Source organism: Euprymna scolopes, chromosome 5, assembly GCF_053919585.1.
Source record: "Euprymna scolopes isolate OS-2025 chromosome 5, ASM5391958v1, whole genome shotgun sequence".
NCBI lineage: Eukaryota > Metazoa > Mollusca > Cephalopoda > Sepiida > Sepiolidae > Euprymna > Euprymna scolopes.
In genome coordinates this window covers 58,779,266-58,800,030 of record NC_136486.1, presented here as the reverse complement: position 1 = coordinate 58,800,030, position 20,765 = coordinate 58,779,266, and the positions used below count along the sequence as shown (strand labels likewise).

Sequence of the window (20,765 nt, the reverse complement as noted above, 5' to 3'; positions counted from 1 at the left end):
ATATCTAAACACACATTCTATGAACAAAGCTTCTTTTCTAGAATGCCCGCCTATGGAACTCTGTACCACTGGCCCGTTTTCCGGCTGACTACAACATGGCCGTTTTCAAGTCCAATGTAAACAAATTCCTCTTGAGGCGTCCCCATTGAATAGTCAAATTTTACCCAATTTCCATCACTAACGATTACTACGGTGTTGTCTCAGCGATTAATGTTGATAACGATTTGACAAGGAATAATGTAGTTTTTTTTCAAAAGTATTTTTTTAAATTCGTCAACGCGTGTGCGTTTGATCCAACCTGCATTAACATAAAAAGTATCTGATTTCAATATATATATATATATATATATATATATATATATATACATACATATATATATATATATATATACTAACATTTCGGCCCGGCGTTGCCTGGGTGTTTGGAGGTGTATGCTGAGCAAAAAAAAAAAAAAAAAAAAAAAAAAAAAGAACGGTAATTTTTTTAACTTTGACCCTTATTATGACCCCTTAACATTTATTGTTTTGGGCTGAAATAAAGTTATTAAGTTAGATCCATGTCCAAGGAACCTATATCTAAAATTCCAAGTATTTAGACCCAAAATTGTCGGAGGAGTTTGGTAGAGTTCTCAAAAGTCAAATTGTTGAACTTTGATCCCTTAATCGCCAAATTTCTGGCCGAAATTCGGTCACATCGATTTTCCCATGTCTCAGTACCCTGTATATCAAATTTCGAGTCTATAGACTGAAAATTGACAGAGTTATTGCGTATGGAAATGTACGCACACAGACACACACACAGACACTTTCACTTTTATATATATATATATATATATATATATATATATATATACTAGCAGTATTATCCGGCCTTGCTCGGAGGTTGCTTTGATGCCTTTTTTTATGCTTATTTTTATCTGCATCTTTGATATTTCCAATATTTTCTTTTTATTTCTTTTTTTTTTTTTTGTAATCCTAAAATTATTTTAGTAAATTGCGGTTATATTGACACCTTACTGGTCAACGTAGCCCTCACACAGTGGATGCAACGTGCTAGCAACAATCCAATTTCTCTGATTTATCCCCCTTAACAGCTATTCTTCCAGCTCAAAACCTTTAGCGAGTTTGTTTTTTTTTTTTGGGGGGGGGGCATGATTTCTTGAACCGTATGCGAAATAAACCACAGGATCAACATCGACTATCTATTCGTTGTAAAAGTTTATGTGGTTGTCGTTGTATAGTTCAACAATTAGTCAACTGTGTCGAAAAATTCTTTATCTTATGTTGCCGGGCATACTACTTGTGCTTGGTTGTTGCGGCCTATGTTTTGTTAAACCGACATATAAGAAACCTCTGAATCACATGCTTACTAAATATATGTGTAGACTGTTTTGCAATTTCTTCGGGATCAGTTGCTTGTTCAATGGACGTTCAAAAACAGAAACATCATTTACTTTTGCTAAAAAACACGTAAATTTTCAAGTCTTATAAAATTCTTTGCAGTTAATGAAAAAAATGAAGAAATTTACATGCAAAGTTTGAACTTACAGACCACGTCATACAAAAAAAAAAATACTGTCAACTTACCCACAGTAGAATTTTCACGAGCCGTTGTTCGACCATTGTTGCTAAGCAACGACATGGAAAAAAATGGCTTTATTGATGATCGATAAATTAAAATAACGGTTTTGATTATCGGCAATTATCGGGGGTATTCTGAGACAACTAAAATCACTCCCAGACTTATACACTAAAGTTCTATAAATTTAAAAGAAAATCTGTTCAGCCGTTTCAGAGTCTATAAAGAACGAACTCACACACACAAACAAAGTTGCATGTATATATATATATATATATATATATATATATATATATATATATATATAACTCCTATCCTTACATCATCAACGCTCTGATCTCCATCTGGCATCAATTGTGATGGATGGCTCTCGTCTGGGTGAGGCCCCGTGTTTTGACAAGCTTCTGGGTTTGACCTTTACTCCTGATCTGAAATGGAACACGTACATCAAGTCTGTTGCCAAGGTCGCTGGAAAGATGGTGGGATCCTTCTACCGCTCCAGAAGATATTTCACTACTGATGCAATTCTCTATCTATATAAAAGCCAAGTACGTCCAAGGATGGAATACTGTTGCCATATCTGGGCAGGAGCTGCTAAAAACAGTCTATCCTGCCTTGACATAGTACAAAATAGACTTCGTGGCTTAGTGGGGGATGCCCTTTTATCTACCCTGCAACCTCTCTCCCACAGAAGAGACGTTGCGAGCCTGTCCTTGTTTTATCGTTATTTCCATGGCAGATGCTCGTCTGAACTCCAATCTCTGCTCCCCCCTCGCCAATCTTTCATGAAAAACACCCGTCTAGCTGAATCCACTGTGAAAAATTTCCCCCACTCTATATCTGTGCCTAAATCAAAATGCGGATTCCATGAACAAAGCTTCTTTCTTAGAACTGCACGCCAGTGGAACTCTGTTCCGTCTGCCTGCTTCCCTCCGGACTACAACTTGGATGTCTTCAAGTCCAATGTTAACAAATTCCTAATGAACCGCCCCCTTAAGTAAACATTTCAGCAAATCTCCTCACTAACGTAATGTACTTGCAATAACCCTTATCCCTGAGTGGCTTCCGGGCCTTGATAAGTGGTGATCACTGTAAAAAAAAAAAAATATATATATATATATATAAACAAGCAAGTGACTCGACATTGCCCGGGATTCAATAATGATCAATGAATGTTTCAAACTCCCATATTTTTGTTGTATATTGGTTTATATTGGAGGAAATGATATATTAAACGTGTCATGTGTTATCTAGTGGATTTAAGATATTGTTCTTTTAACAGACAGATAATAAACGTATAATACGTATGTATGTTGTTAGCCAGGGGACATGATATTGACGTGTAAACCGAGTCATGTTGTATCAGACTTATCACACGGGATATTTTTACAGTTCATATGTAAGAAGAATAATACCTTTTTTTCTTGAAGAGTTCTTCTGTATCTTCCCGCTGCTCCGTCACAACCATGAAGCGATCAGCACCATCCGATTGAGACAGCTGTTCTTATTTGTGAAACCATTAAAACAACTCTTTATATTTTTGTAATATAAATCTATTACAGTTGTCTTAAATGGTTTTCACAGGATCTGCAGTTTCTACATTTTCTATTCTTACAGCCCGCTCCTAGCTGTCTGTCCACCCTTGTCTAGACGTCTGTCTGCTCTGGTGATCAATCCTCAACTCTCTGAATCTCTCCAAAACTAACTACATCACGTGTTCTCTTACGTCACCTAATTACGTGTCTCATACCAATCTAATCCACCCCAAAATAATGTTTGCATATATTTTCTATTTTCACATTCTTTTTGCGATTCACACGTCAATCATTTCTTTCGCAATTTAATTTTTTTATTCTTCTAATCATAATAACTGATCCAGCGACCATCCGTCGCTCAAATCAATTAACAAGAATACAATAACAATAATAATAATGTTTTGACTATTGCTCCCGCTTGCCACAGTTAACAGATACTACGCTATGATCACAGCCTAAAGGGTCATAACATTACATTTTTATTGTCATCAAAATCGATGAAATAGCCCATTTTTTAATCAAATCGATTGATTGCCTGCTCTAATTGGGGATCCATCGTGATGCACCTGGAGGAAGCCACTTATGCCTCTCGCAGTGACTGTATTGTATTCTACATTGCATTGTAGAGAACCTACTATGATTTTATAAAATTATTGTTATATATAATGGCTTGCATTAAAATTTAAAATGAAAAAGTTTAGTATCATACCTCAGTTGTGCTCTAAACAGAAACATTCATTTCGAACGTTCCCTTGTCATATCACAGAACCTACTGTTGATTTTATATGCCTGGCATTACTGCTTGTGCGGTGATAATGGTTCGAATTAAGTTTAAAATGAAAAGAATCAAGTATCACTGTGAAATTGTGCTTTAAATAAAAACATTAATTTCGAACGCGCCCCCTGTCATATCAAAGAACCTACTATTGATTTCATATGTTGAGCCTTTCGGCTTGTGTGTAATAAAAAAAAAACGTTACAAACTTGTGATGTTAGGCTGTGTAAAAAATTAACTTTGGTCAAAATCGCCTATTCCTCCTGTTGCGGGGGCCGGCCGTCCGGAGACAATCGACCCAGCAACTAACAAAATAAACACAGGCAAAAGGTGAACAGCATGCTAGGCAAAGAAGAATGACAAAACTCGGGAGGTTTAGTTAAAAACGACGATTCGCCTTTTATTTAAGCAAACGAAAGGGTGGCAAAAATGCGAATTTTCTCACTGGGCGACGTTGGTCCGGGATCCGTTGCTGGTGTACTCTGACAGGGGGATGCTTGTTGGTTCGCCGTAGGCTGGAACGCTGAGATGACGTCGGAGAAGTCGGCGTGATAACTGGTGCGGGTGATTGGTCGACCTGGGTCCGACTGGGATAGTACTGGTGCGTTAGCCTCGGGTTTTAAGATAGGAATGGACGGCGAATTGGCAACACTGAGGGTTCAGTGTACATCAGGTACGGACAGGCGCTCAGATCGGATGGTCACTGAGTAAGGTGTCAGTGTATGAGAGGTACGGACGGCGAATTGGCAACACTGAGGGTTCAGTGTTCATCAGGTACGGACAGGCGCTCAGATCGGACGGTCACTGAGTAAGGTGCCAGTGTATGAGAGGTACGGACGGCGAATTGGCAACACTGAGGGTTCAGTGTTCATCAGGTACGGACAGGCGCTCAGATCGGACGGTCACTGAGTAAGGTGTCAGTGTATGAGAGGTACGGACGGCGAATTGGCAACACTGAGGGTTCAGTGTTCATCAGGTACGGACAGGCGCTCAGATCGGACAGTCACTGGGTAAGGTGTCAGTGTATGAGAGGTACGGACGGTGAATTGGCAACACTGAGGGTTCAGTGTTCATCAGGTACGGACAGGGTCGTGGTGATGAGGTGGACTTCTACGGCGTGGAGACCGTAGCCACGGTAGTGGTGGTGGACTTCTACGGTGTGGAGACCGGAGCCACGGTAGTGGTGGTGGACTTCTACGGTGTGGAGACCGGAGCCACGGTAGTGGTGGTGGACTTCTACGGTGTGGAGACCGGAGCCACGGTAGTGGTGGTGGACTTCTACGGTGTGGAGACCGGAGCCACGGTAGTGGTGGTGGACTTCTACGGTGTGGAGACCGGAGCCACGGTAGTGGTGGTGGACTTCTACGGTGTGGAGACCGGAGCCACGGTAGTGGTGGTGGACTTCTACGGTGTGGAGACCGGAGCCACGGTAGTGGTGGTGGACTTCTACGGTGTGGAGACCGGAGCCACGGTAGTGGTGGTGGACTGGACTGCTACAGTGTAAGGACTGGAGTCACAGTAGTTGCGCGAGCGTCGAACGGTAGGGGAACCGTGAGCAAGTGCGGAGCTTTGCATGGGAACCAAGCTCGCGAACGGTGGAAATATCGCCGAAATGTTCAGGAGGCTGCCAGTCACCGGGGACGGGCAGGCAGCTGTTTCTATTTCTAAACAACAGTTAATATTAATTCTCGGATATGTTCTTAACAAACAGTCGATGCTGGAGGAGTTCGTTGTGTGTATTTCACGAAGTTTCTCCAGGAAATTAAAGTTTGTTGTTTTTGTTATGTTGTAGAAAAGATGTCTTTTTTAAATTTCTTTCCTACAACGGGGCGCTGGAGTCACGTGACGGCCGCCGACATTACTGCTACTGCTGATTTCGGCGGAGGCTGTTAAAGGCTGGTCGTTTGTTGTGCTGTCGTTGTTGTTGTTGTTGTTGTTGTTAGCGGCCTAGCCGCGACAAGGCCCTCTCCCTGGATAATTGATCATACTCAATTACAAATATGATGTTTTTTTTTTTTTGTTTGTTTTTTTTTTTGATGGTCATGCCCTCTCTCTGGATACTTGGGTATAATCCGCTAATGGTAGATGTACGTCTTATATCTACTTGGAAAGGTAACCTTTCTTCCACGCCTGGTGTGTTTGGTGGGAGGGCTGGACGCTTCTGGCGTTTGGTCTGTCTCTTGGCGAGCTGGCTGTGATTGTGTTGTTGTTGGGGCTGATTCGGCGTCTGGGTGAGTTAAGACAGGTTCTGCCCCTTGCGATGTCTTTTCCAGGAAAGCTGGTTTAACTCTGTCGATCGAAATGGTGTCGTTCCGATTTCCTCGGTTGATGGTCAAATGTTTTTCGGTACGCTGCAGGACTTTAAATGGACCTTGGTACGTTGGTATTAGTGGTCTCTTTACTGCGTCGTTTCGTACGAAGACATATTCGCAATCCTGCAGCTGGTGAGGGATGTGGACGGTTGGTGATGATGGTTGCCTGGGTGGTGAGTACTGGAGTTGGGACATTTTATGGCGTAGCTCTTGAGTGAAGGGACTTGCCGAAGTAGGTTTGGGCGTGGTATCCTCGAAGTATTGGCCAGGTAGAGAGAGTGTCGTGCCGAAGACTACTTCTGCTGGGGAACTACCTAGCTTTCAGTGAGTTTCGAATTGACAAGAGGATAAGAGGTAGCTCGTCCACCCAGTTGTTGGTGGGGTGTCTTGTGGTCATAGAAGCTTTCAGGGTCCGATGAAATCTTTCCACGAGGCCGTTGGCGCAAGGGTGATAGGCTGTGGTCTTGATGTGCTTGACGCCAAGTAGTTGGGTAAACTCCTGGAAGAGTAGGGACTGAAACTGTGCACCGCGGTCGTTGGTGATGATGCCGGGCACACCAAATACTGCAATCCACTCCTGCAGGACGGCCTTTGCTACCGTGTTAGCCGAGGTGTCTCTGATGGGAACTGCCACTGGCCACCTGGAGAAACGGTCCACAACAGTGAGGAGGTGCTGGTAATTCTGGCACATTGGAAGAGGCCCGACTATGTCGATATGAATGTGACTGAAACGAGCATCGGGATTGCTGAATGTGCCTGGTGGGGATCTTGTGTGTCTGTGTACCTTGCATTTTTGGCACTCAAGACACGTTGACACCCAGTTCCGGATGTCCGAGTTCATATTTGGCCAAACAAAACGGTCGGTGATAAGTTTTCCTGTGGCCCGTTTGCTGGGGTGTGACATCCCGTGGAGATGGTTGAAGATCTGCCTTCGGAGTGCTGGAGGTATGTAAGGTCTGGGATGGCTCAGTTTGGTGTCACAGTAAATGGTTCTGCTACTGAAGGGAGCCGGGAATTCCTTTAACTGCAGGGATGTGTTTGCCAACACATCTGGGAGGGTTGTATCGGAGTCCTGTGCCTCTGCTATCCGGTCCTGGCTGAGCGGGCTGTCTTCCAAGGCGTTGATGTTGGACCTGGACAAGGCATCAGCAACAGTGTTGTTTTCGCCTTTGACATATTGAATGTCGGAGGTAAACTGGGAGATGTAGTCCAGGTGCCTGATCTCACGGGCAGAATATTTGTCCGAGTTGTTGGACAGAGAGGTTGTCAGAGGTTTATGGTCTGTTAAAACAGTAAAACTGCGGCCCTCGAGTAGGTGGCGAAAGTGCTTGATAGCGAGGTAGATTGCTAGCAGCTCTTTGGAGAAAGTGCTATATCTCGACTGAGCTGGTGAAAGTTTAGCGGAGAAGAAGGCTATAGGTTTGCGTTGGTCTTCACTCTCCTGTTCCACGACAGCTCCTACTCCAGTATCTGAGGCGTCTGTAGTGAGATAGATGTGCGTCCGGGTGTCCTCGTTCAGGTGTGCCAACTTTGTGAAGTTTGCTAAAGCGGCTTTTGCTGCGTGAAAGGCTTTTACTTGTTCCCCTTCCAGAGTGATGGATTTGTTTTTTCTCTGGAGGACGTTTGTCAGGGGTGTGAGGAGATCTGAGCATTTGGGGATGAAACGTCGGTAAAAGTTTACCATGCCCAAGAAACGTCGTAATTGTTTTATGGATGTTGGCATGGGAAAATCCCGTATCGCTTCTATTTTCGCCGGAAGTGGAGTGATCCCATGAGCATCGGTGTGGTGTCCTAGGAAGTTTATATGCTGTGCTCCGAATTCGCACTTGTCTGAGTTGATTCGGAGTCCATAGTGTTTCAGACGGCGAAACACTTCTTCCAGGTGTTTTGCATGGGTCTCCACATCTCTGCTGGCCACCAAGATGTCGTCTATGTAGGCGTAGACGTATGGCAGGCCACGCAGAACCTCGTCCATGAGTCTTTGAAAAGTCTGGGCTGCATTACGTAGTCCAAAGGGCATTTTTAAGAATTCAAACAGCCCGAAGGGGGTTGTAACGGCTGTCTTCTGTATGTCTTCTGGAGCAACTGGTACCTGGTAGTATGCCTTGGTCAGGTCGATCTTCGAAAAGATACGAGCCCCCTGTAGGCCTGATGCGAAATCGTGGATGTGTGGAACTGGATACCGGTCGGGCACTGTGGATGCGTTTAGTTTTCGGTAGTCCACGCAGACTCTGAACTCCCCATCAGGCTTGGGTACCAAATGTAGTGGCGATGCGTATGGACTGTCTGAGGGACGGATGGTGTTGTCCGCCAACATCTCTTCAAAAACCTTTTTGGCATATGCCAGCTTGTGTGGGGGGAGTCGTCGTGGCCGTGCGAATGCGGGTTGTCCAGTGGTCTTTATGTGGTGCTGGGTTTGATGTTCTCCTGTGCCGGTAGGCTTGATAGGTTGAGTGATGTCTTGGTACCGGCGCAGGATTTCCGCGTAGCGTGGGTCGTGTTGAGTTGTTACGCTAATCCCGGTTGTGTTGCAACTTGATGGGGTCCCTATAACCTTGAGCGATGTGGTGTTGTCGGATAGGGTCCTTGTCTTCATGTGGACGGTCAAGTTGTAGTGTGCCAGGAAATCAGCACCGAGCAAGGGGGTTTTGACATTTGCCACCGTGAATGACCACTTGAAGTCACGCCTAAGCTTAATATTCAGAGTTAGTTCTCGGTTCCCGTAGGTTTCTATAATGGAACCGTTTGCTGCCCGAAGTTGAAATGGGGCGGGTCTTAGGTTTGACTTGTTGGTGGGTGGTATGACGCTGATGGCTGCACCGGTGTCGACTAAAAATCTTAGGCCATTGTTCTGGTCCCACACATAAAAAAGACGACTATGCATGTGTGTACCAGCAGGGGTTGTCGCCACTGCCTGCTGGTTTATTCGTTTCCCTGTGTCCTTTGGCGTGTACAGGGAGGTTGACACTTGCGAGCTTGGTCACCGAAATGTTGATGGTACCAGCATTCGTTGGGGTTATAGCTCCGTCTCTGGCTCGAACTGCGGGTACGGCTTCTATAACGCGTGCGTGGGGCTGGGCTTCGACCGCAAGTGTGGGTGTCTGGGTTTCGTTGCCTCTGGAGTAAGGTGAGTTTCAGCTCTTGGAGTTCGGCTCTCATCTGGGCCATCTCCTCTTCGAAGCGTCGTGCAAGGCTTTGAGGGCTGTTATCGCCTTGGTGGTCTCTTTGGTGAGTCCTTTCCACTTGGTGGACTCTTTCGTGGGTGTCGTCCACTTGGTGGACTCTTTCATGGCCCCGAGAATAGACCTTGTCTGCTGAATCGGCCAGCACTTCCAGGGGAGTTTCTATAGGAACCAGGGCCAAAACCTGAGTGATGTTCGAGGTCAACCGATCCATCCATAGGCCTTGGAGAATAGGCTCGGCCATGGTGTTGTTTCCGAGGCGACTCTTCATAAGGCGCAAGAGCTGGGATGGGGTTCTGTCGCCGAGAGACACGTGAGAGAACAGGTCTCTGATAAGATCTTCGTCCGAGCGGCCTGTGCGCTTAAGGATGGCGTCTTTGAGGTGGGTGTACGGAAGGTGTTCGGGTGTATTCATCAGGATGTCCTCCACTTCTTCCACAACGGCTGCAGGTAGGGCCTATACCACTGCGGCATATTTGGTGTCCTGGCGTGTGACTCTCCTGGATGCAAAAATCGCCTCCAGTTGAATAAACCAACTCCTGGTGTTCACGGGGTTATATGGCGGTAGTTGAATGAAGGGAGTTGATGCGTTAATTTCGTGTTCTTCGGTGCCTTCCGCCATCTTCTGTGTCAGTTGTTTGCCCGTATCGAAAGTCGCGTCGGGTCCGTCTGTATTTTTAGCCCTCTTCTCTGCCAGCTGTTTTTGCCTATGTTAAGTATCACGTCGGGGTCACCACTTGTTGCGGGGGCCGGCCGTCCGGAGACAATCGACCCAGCAACTAACAAAATAAACACAGGCAAAAGGTGAACAGCATGCTAGGCAAAGAAGAATGACAAAACTCGGGAGGTTTAGTTAAAAACGACGATTCGCCTTTTATTTAAGCAAACGAAAGGGTGGCAAAAATGCGAATTTTCTCACTGGGCGACGTTGGTCCGGGATCCGTTGCTGGTGTACTCTGACAGGGGGATGCTTGTTGGTTCGCCGTAGGCTGGAACGCTGAGATGACGTCGGAGAAGTCGGCGTGATAACTGGTGCGGGTGATTGGTCGACCTGGGTCCGACTGGGATAGTACTGGTGCGTTAGCCTCGGGTTTTAAGATAGGAATGGACGGCGAATTGGCAACACTGAGGGTTCAGTGTACATCAGGTACGGACAGGCGCTCAGATCGGACGGTCACTGAGTAAGGTGTCAGTGTATGAGAGGTACGGACGGCGAATTGGCAACACTGAGGGTTCAGTGTTCATCAGGTACGGACAGGCGCTCAGATCGGACGGTCACTGAGTAAGGTGCCAGTGTATGAGAGGTACGGACGGCGAATTGGCAACACTGAGGGTTCAGTGTTCATCAGGTACGGACAGGCGCTCAGATCGGACGGTCACTGAGTAAGGTGTCAGTGTATGAGAGGTACGGACGGCGAATTGGCAACACTGAGGGTTCAGTGTTCATCAGGTACGGACAGGCGCTCAGATCGGACGGTCACTGGGTAAGGTGTCAGTGTATGAGAGGTACGGACGGTGAATTGGCAACACTGAGGGTTCAGTGTTCATCAGGTACGGACAGGGTCGTGGTGATGAGGTGGACTTCTACGGCGTGGAGACCGTAGCCACGGTAGTGGTGGTGGACTTCTACGGTGTGGAGACCGGAGCCACGGTAGTGGTGGTGGACTTCTACGGTGTGGAGACCGGAGCCACGGTAGTGGTGGTGGACTTCTACGGTGTGGAGACCGGAGCCACGGTAGTGGTGGTGGACTTCTACGGTGTGGAGACCGGAGCCACGGTAGTGGTGGTGGACTGGACTGCTACAGTGTAAGGACTGGAGTCACAGTAGTTGCGCGAGCATCGAACGGTAGGGGAACCGTGAGCAAGTGCGGAGCTTTGCATGGGAACCAAGCTCGCGAACGGTGGAAATATCGCCGAAATGTTCAGGAGGCTGCCAGTCACCGGGGACGGGCAGGCAGCTGTTTCTATTTCTAAACAACAGTTAATATTAATTCTCGGATATGTTCTTAACAAACAGTCGATGCTGGAGGAGTTCGTTGTGTGTATTTCACGAAGTTTCTCCAGGAAATTAAAGTTTGTTGTTTTTGTTATGTTGTAGAAAAGATGTCTTTTTTAAATTTCTTTCCTACAACGGGGCGCTGGAGTCACGTGACGGCCGCCGACATTACTGCTACTGCTGATTTCGGCGGAGGCTGTTAAAGGCTGGTCGTTTGTTGTGCTGTCGTTGTTGTTGTTGTTGTTGTTAGCGGCCTAGCCGCGACACTCCTTTCATCTGATTATTTTGACTACCAATACTTATCAAAAACATTCCAACACAAAACCTATCTTAGAACACTGCCAGGCACATAAAGTACCTTCGTGTGATAGTTCATAAAAATCGACCTATGATTTCGAGTCCATCGGAAACGAACTCGCTGACACATAGACACGCAAGCAACATCCTTTTATGTATGAGTAGAGATAGAAATTAAAATAACACTAAAAATTGATGAGTTTTTGGTTAATAGATGTAGAACATGAATTACACTCATCGTATCAATCTCATCTCATTTATCTCGATGCAACGCATGTCCTTAACCCTTGGAAAGCAATCACCTAAGAGATCGTATCTCAATAAAAGCGCTAGACCCCATCACTAAGTTGACGTTAGCAAGGTCATCTTGCCTATAAAAAAATCTCGCCTCAAAGAAGGAAATAACTTCCAAAGAAAATCGATTAAATTTCAAAATAAAACTTGTGTTCAGCTAATCGTGTAACGTTGTCCGCTAACCAACACGTTGTATGCAGTTTACATCGCAACAGAAACAAAGAATAGAAAAGAAATTTAACTCGCTTTCTTTTTTGGTGTACAACATTTATTTCCTCACTAGCATTTCAGCCCGGCGTTGCCTGGGTGTTTGAAGGTGTATGTTGAGCAAAAAAAAAAAAAAAGGCGGTCAATTTTTTTAATTTTGACCCCTATTATGACCCCTTAAACTTTATTGTTTGGAGCTCAACTCATGTTATTAAGTTAGATCCATGTCTGAGGAACCTATATCTAAAATTTCAAGTGTTTAGACCCAAAATTGGTGGAGGAGTTTGGTAGAGTTCTCAAAGGTCAAATCGTTGAACTTTGACCCCTTAACAGCTAAATTTCTGGCCGAAAATGGATTACAAAGATTTTCCCAAATCTCAGTACCGTGTATATGAAATTTCGAGTCTGTAGACTTAAAATTGACAGAGTTATTGCATAGGGAAATGTTCACAGATAGACAGACGCACACACACATATACACACACAGACATTTTCACTTTTATAGATATATAGATTATCCCGCCATGCGTGACTTCTCATTACAGCTGTGATGTCTCTCACATCTCATCCACGTCTCTAACGTGATCTCTCTATATATTTTAGTCTTCTTTTTCCTTGCCGTGGCGTCATTTCGCTCGTGACTCGGTATTTTCATACAGCCGTTCACACTTTGTTGCAATCATATAGAATGACTCTTTTACAATAAATATTCTGCTTTATCTTGTAATAAGCTATGAAAGAATATTTCGCTATAAAACAAACAAACGAAACGCCTGACACAATTTTGTCTTTACAACATGAGCATGTTGGATTTGAATATTTGATATTCTATTGCTACGCTTTTGTATTGAACACCTGTTTGGCTTTCTTTCCAGAACACGAGGTCACCATTTTGTGAGGTTCAAGATAAAAATATGAAAAGGCATACTAATTAAGAAACAATTGAGTTTACATATAATGTACATTTATTTTCATTAGCTCTAAATGTCAAAGACACATACAAAAAGAAACATCCACAACAACATACACTAGGGTTGGTGGGGGAACGACATTGGCCAGTTGTAAAATATTATTAAATATATTTTAATTCATGCAAATTTCGTCTTTATTATTTGAGAGCGAATTATCTATTGAATATTATATTGTACCTAATATATAGTACTGATTTCAAAAGTTTTTAAAAAAATGACTTGGTGCCGTCAACTAGGATCGAAACCAAAACATTTAACGCTATAGCTGCATTCCCTACAATCTAAGCTATCGGCAGATAGATAAGAAAGATTTAAAATTGAACCATCTCAAGCTATAAATCAATTTGCGCATGCACACAAGTAACAGAAATATGTCAACAAGTGGAAATGAATATTTTGCATTTCAACTTGTCGACATATTTCTGTATGCGTTATTCATCCATCCAAATAAAAATTTTACTCGTTATTAATCATTCTTGGTGTATGATTATTGTTTCCTGTTAATTTCAGTGTTATGTGACCAATAGTTTAACAGTTTATCGGTTAAATATTTACACAGACAGACAGACACACACACTTACATACATACATTTACTGTTTTATTTATATACATTAATAGAAGTGAAAAACACAGAGATTAATTATTTAAAAAAACAGGACAATTCTCTTTTTTATTGATAAGTTATACCAAAGCACCGGTTCTCGCCAGATCACCGAAGTTAAGCAACATTGAGCCTGGTTAGTACCAAATAAGTGACCATTTGGGAATTCTAGGCGCTGTATGTGCTCTCCGTTTATCTCGGCATTTGTTTTCAGTCGTCCTGTACACATACTTCACTTGCCACTGGTATTTAACAATGTTGACTCAGGAGAGGTATGGTTGGAGATTGCGCACCTCCTGCCACAAAAATTTCACATGCAGGCACCCCTTCGTGGGTATCCATAGTCTGTCAAAGACTGAAGAGGCCTGTATGTTATACCAAAGCAAAAAAGGAACACTCATAAATAAATCATGAACATTATGAGAGGATTGCAAATTTTGATATTTCACTTACTCAAAACAGCAATTTTTCTCCCTTTGTCTTAAACATCATCTAATAGAAACGTGAGGTGTAAAGGACAAAATAGGAGGAAAGCAATAGTTGGAAGTTTAGGGTTAGGGAGAGTTAGATGACTACCTCTTATGAAATTCGTTGATGCAGCTTTCAGGTGCATAAGAAGCTTGCAGTGAATGCTGACGCATATACTTTATTCTAAACAAAACCTGGTACTTATCCAGTTTATGACATAGTCTTTCTATTTAGAAAGCCATTCTTAACATGAGAAAAGAGCAAGGATTTTATGATGACATAGCGTGTTGAAAGCAATTGTCGTTTTCTTTCATTGAAACTTGTTTTCCGACAGCTGATCGGATAATCACTTCAGCATCTTCCTGCTGCTGCTTGCATGAGCAGCCAGACGATGTCAATGCGAAAGTTGCTACAGACTGGGTTGTAAACTGAATAAGTACCCCCCCATACTACACACCTCCCTATCATATTCATTTCCTGTAATAACCACACTTCAGTAAAAAAAACTATGAGGACCGAACACAAGGTAGCCACCTTCCAATCACGCTGTATATAATAATTACAAAAAAGAAAAAAAAAAAATTCCGAACGTACTCTTTTCCCTTTTCATCTTCATTTATATTTGCTTTTATATCGAGGGAGGAAAAATATGATTCATTCTTATGTCGTTAATTATTTTTCCCCCATTGTTTTTTTTTTGTTTTTGTTTTTTTTATTATCCTTTAAAAATAGAACGGTACAATTTTTCTCACAGTAGGAAAGCTCGTGAATATTTTGACCGGTTTAAATATAAAATGGAGTGAAACATATATTGTTGCCACATCTGCATCTACCACTAGTCTCTCACTCTTAAACAATCCTAAAATGAGTCTCGAATCTAATAGGCCACGCACTATCGACCAAGCTTCAATCCCTGTCCCATAGCTGCAATGTTGCCCCCCCCTTTGCCTCTTTTACAAATACTTTAACGGAATGTGCTCTGACAAACTCCTATCACTTGTTCTCCCTCGATGTACAGACTCCCGATCAAGCTGACTAGCAGTAAAATCTCACCCCTTTACTCGTGAGGTTCCTAGATGCTGGGAAGCCTTCTATTTTGAAAGTTTCTTCAACTGCTAAACATTGGAATTCCCTTCCTGTTTCCTGCTTCCCTGACTGTACTAACCTGCTAAAGTTTAAATATAAACGGACATCTTGCTGCTCAACTCCCCCAAATCTCCTGTTAAACATGATCCCAAATTGCATCTAAGTTATAATATTCCTTGCTTAGGGTGAAACGGATTTTTTTTTTTTTTTATAAAAAAAGAGCAGTTAAGTAATTTTTGTTCTTCCATTTTAACTTATTATGAAAAAGATAAAGCAAAGATGGCTTATAGAAAGAAAGATATAGAAAAAAAAAATGAAAAATATAGTTTCCAACAAATGGGAGAATGAAAATTTGGAAGAAAATAAAAGATGATAATGAGCAAGATAGAAAGAGAAAAAAGTGAAAAAGAAAGAAAGAATAAATGTGTCAGCAAGGAGGTGATATCTAACGCGAAAGAAAAAAGAAAAGGTTCAGAAAGATTACTTCTAAAGAAAGAGAAGAAAAGAAAGGAAGTAAATGGCATATGGTATCATTTTATGAAAGGCAGACGATTAATAACATTTTGTTTAAATGGAAACAGAAAGAAAGGGGATAGAAAGGAAGGGGACAGAAAGGAAGGGGACAAATGAAAAAAAAGAAAGAAATGAACGAAAGAAGGGAGACATAAGGTACGTAGAAAAATAGAAGGAAAGAAAAATAGATAATAACGAAAGAAAGAAAGGTGCCAGAAAGAAATGGAACAAATTGGGAATAAATAAATTTATAAAGGTAACCGAAAAAAGGTGACAAATAGGAAGAAAAAAGAAATATAGAATGAACGGTTACAGAAAGAAACTGGACAAATAGGAAGAAAGAAAGAAAGAAAGAAAGAAAGATGACAAATAGAAAGAAAGAAAAAATGTGGCAGAAAAAATGAAAAGAAAGAAAGGTGACTAATGGAAAGAAAAAGGAAAGAAAGGATAAAATAGAAAAAAGAGGCAAATAGAAAGAAAGAAAGAAAGGTGACAATTGGAAAGAAAGAAAGAAAGGCACAGAAAGACCGGAACACATGCAAAAGAAAATGATTAATATAAAATGATTAAGGCAAGAAAAAAGAAGAGAAAACTTGAAAAAAAAAGAAAAAAAAAGTGAAGTCTGAGTGGAAAAAGGGAAACAGAAAACATTTTTTTGAATGAAAGAGCATTCATGAAGGAGGAAGAGGGGTAGGAGGAAGGGGAGGAGGAGGTTAATATTTATTTTCTGAACTGTAATTTTAAGCGTTTTTGTTTTCTTCCCGTGACAATGTTTTTGTTTTCTCGACTCTTGTTCATTTGGCTTCTCTCAGCTTTTGCACCCCTGTCGTCTGCGTCACGTGTGCTCACCTCCACAGTGGGCGGAGATACCTGGAAAGTCGTGCTGCGTTTATTTCCAGTTTGCTGACGACATCAAAAATTTGGACATGTTTGCCTTGCACCAAGTTTCGACTCGCTTTGAATATGTAAACTCCGTTAGATCGATCCCTGAACCAAAATTACCCATGGAAGATTCCAGCTTAACACGTGTTTGCTGACCCGGAAAAGTTTTGTCACACACTCAAAAATTGCCTATTTATTATTAACATATAGATTTTTAGTGTTATTCTATCTATATACACATATGATATTAGGAAGTGATATCGTATATTGTATATATCCACAGTATTTACTTCAACAGTACTCAATACATAAGTAGAGTTTAGTAGTAGTAGTAGTAGTAGTAGTAGTAGTAGTAGTAGTAGTAGTAGTATGAAAATGTCTATGGCAAGTAAGCTACACATAAGTACCCTCTCATATAGAGCTTTATAGGAATGACAAATATTTAAAATTTGAATACATTTAAGCTTTATATAAAAGTTTATTTTACAAAAAAAAATCACATTTCACTGTAGCATATTCTTAAGTTTGCTAAGATAAGTCATTTAAATATTTATTTAAATATTTATTATTGCCATATATATATATATATATATATATATATATATATATATATATATATATATGTGTGTGTGTGTGTGTGTAATCATGGTTTGTTTATATGAATTATATCACCACATTGATGTTTCGGTTTGTATGCTTCTCATCAGAACTGCTATTTTATTAAACGATAAAGAATAACAAAACTTTTATTCAGGATTATAAAATTTAACATGTACAAGACAATGTTATTTCGACCTTAACTAGTCTCTTTCAAGTTTAAAATCCTATACTTATATCACACATTTTAATTTAAACAAACACGTATATAATTTATCTATCATTATCATCTGGGAGTTATATACTGAATAATTATTTGGTAAACATCTATCCAAAACAAAAATGTTAATATAAAAAAAATGATATTACTTACAATAATAAGTATAAACCATTGGTGTATTATCAGTAATTCGGTTTACAATAGTGTTTTAAAAATATAAATATATACTAATAAAACAATATATACTAATAAAACAATATATACTAATAAAACAATATATACTAATAAAACAATATATACTAATAAAATAATATAATGTACTAATAAAGTAATATCCATATATATATATATATATATATATATATATATATATATATACTAATAAAATACTATATATATATACTAAAATAATATAGATATATAAACTAATCAAATAATATATATATATATATATATATATATAACTTTTTAAGTTAAAAAATAGTATATATATAAGTTTGAAGAATTGTATGAAAATATAAATCTCTCATTAATTGATTTATCATAATTTTATAAATGTTATTACCATCTGCAAAAGATGTTAAACATTTATATAAAACAAAGACATTCAAATTAAAAATAAAAAATATTACCTACAATAATAACTATAGACGTTTGACATATTAGTAATTCAGTTTTCAATAATTACTTTAATTCATTGTTGTTCATATATATATATATATATATATATATATATATATATATATATATATGTATATATATATATATATATATATATATATATATATATGTATATATATATATATATATATATATATATATATATGGTTTGGAAGTCTTTTAACCTTGAAAATAATGAAGGAACAAAATTTTAGTCCATCGTTGGAAAATTATTTTGTCAGTAAGTCATTTAATCTTTTGTAATGGCTTAATCAGCTTGTTTTCTAGAATTCACAATAATCCTAAGTTTTTAGGGATCATCAGTTGTTTACCATGAAACACTGTTTCGGGGATCTAAATATGTCATATGCATAAACATTTTGAATTGAACAAAAAATGAATTTGGAACATTGTATAAAAATATAATTATATTATTGACGGATATGTGTTTTATCATCTGAGTTTTATAAACGTCATTAGCATGTGCAGTGTGTGTTAAAAGTGTATCTTACTAAGTCTACAAGATAAGTAGTTTCAAATAAATTCAGTTAATAATAAGCTCGTATAGATTTTACATTTTTGATAAGACATTAAGATTTATGCCAACATACATCTACATGAACATATGTGTGTATGCGTGTGGTCTATATAATACTAATAGACAAGTTTATAGAAGCTCAATCATAAACTAAATTGTTCACAACGTGAACAGATGCCAACAATCTCAAACTAAATATAAGTGAATTGCTAAAAAACTTTTCAATGAATCACTCCTAACAGATAATTAATCGACACAACGTTTAAAATCGAACAACAATATACAAAATTGAATATTAGAGAGAGAGAGAGAGAGAGAGAGAGAGAGAGAGAGAGAGAGAGAGATATGCATATTTTTTTAAAATGAAAACACTAAAAAAACATAAAATCTTGATTTACCCTAAAAGGTTATTTATTTACGTGCATATAACAAAAACTCAGAAGGGCATACAGTTACACTAAGAAGGAAAGTATAGTTTATATATATATATATATATATATATATATATATATATATATATATATATATATAATCTCGTGTTATAGATATATACTTGCACATTAATAGGTAAAATTATATGATCATCGCCTTTCTTTCGGTTTCGTCTTTGTAATTGATACACTTTGGATGATCGATGATACCGTGAAACTGCAGTAAAGTGTTAAAGCCGAGTGCATGTTATCATCATATATATATATATATATATATATATATATATATATATATATATATATATATATATATATCAAAAAGGACAGATCTTTTAAAATCGGGACAAAGCCAAGCAGAGACAACAGGTTTTACTCAATTAAGTAATTAATATCCTATTGGATAGAGATATATCAGTTTTGGGGGGTTTTTTTCACTAAAATTATTTTATATGTGCAAAAATCATTTTACATGTTTCTGCATAAAAATGTATCTATGAAAATAGAGCGGCAACAATATTTGTCATAAAGCCTTTGACATAGTCATTACAAAATCTGGATTGAACATTCATTGGATTAATTGTTTTCAATGTCGTCACGTTCTTATTGATATTATTTATTCCTTTACTAAAAAATTACATTTTACCCCTCAAGAAATGGAACAGAATTAAAAAGAGAAAAAAGAAGGGGGAGATAACTCATGTAATTTTTTTTTCTACAAAATCAAATACAAAAAAGAAAAAGAATGTTTCTCGGCTAATTTAATCGTAATGCTCTCACGGAATTATCGTTACTTTTCACGAATCATACCTGGATATTATTAAAACCTAGCCAACAAAAAATGGTCAGCTTGTGTACCTTGGTAGTTGGTAAGTTTTTGTTTTTGTTTCATTCAACATTCAATACTTTGAACTTATTTTATGCATTAGATCATCCCATATATTCTGTCCGGTTTTTACTCTTTGGAATTTAATTGCAAGTTTAATTGCAATATTAAATAGATCCCAATAATATTTATATTATTTAGTTACTTTCGTTGTTCGTGGTGCACGAGAATCATTTTATTTTTTATCTGTTTTCACATTTTTAAACTTGTACTGAAAAAGAAATAGAATTGTAGTTGTAAAATAGACAATTTTTATTATATTCTTCAGTTTAAAATGTTAGTTATCCCTAAACTGATATTTAGTTTCAGGTGATTATTTAAAAATGTTCCATATTACTATTTATCTAGCCTGCACTATGTAATTTTTAAAAATAAATTGTAGAAAAGTATATTATATTGTCAATAACATGGTACAACAATAACAAATGAAAATTGGCTAGTTAGAAGCAAAGTTTGATTTGTCAGCTTGAATGCTATTTAGGATCAACATTTTTTCTGTATGAGATATATAAGTATTTAGATCAAAGCACTATTTGAACACATTTGACTTTATACATTTATTATCATTTGTCTCTTTACTTATATTTTTTATAAGAATAATAAGGAAAATTAATACTTGTATGTGATGATGATAATAATAATGATGATGATAATAATTATAATATCTATATCCATTGCCCCATCATCGCCCCCCCCCCCCTCTGAAAGAGAAGAGTAACACCAAATAGCCGAGAAGG

The 20,765-nt window shown here is 39.2% G+C and overlaps 1 protein-coding gene across 4 annotated transcripts in view; it reads left to right on the top strand.

Annotated features, from left to right (window-relative positions):
* LOC145276810 (uncharacterized) overlaps positions 1-20,765 on the top strand; it is a 468,903-nt gene that overhangs the window by 348,695 nt on the left and 99,443 nt on the right. The window contains exon 1 of one of the 4 annotated variants that reach the window (XM_080128134.1): positions 19,840-20,011. The exons of the other annotated variants lie outside the window; for them this stretch is intronic. Coding sequence (XP_079984260.1) covers positions 19,984-20,011 — 28 coding nt within the window. The 5' untranslated portion in view covers positions 19,840-19,983. Of the gene's footprint in view, positions 1-19,839; positions 20,012-20,765 lie in introns of those variants that run through there. 4 annotated transcript variants of the gene reach the window in all.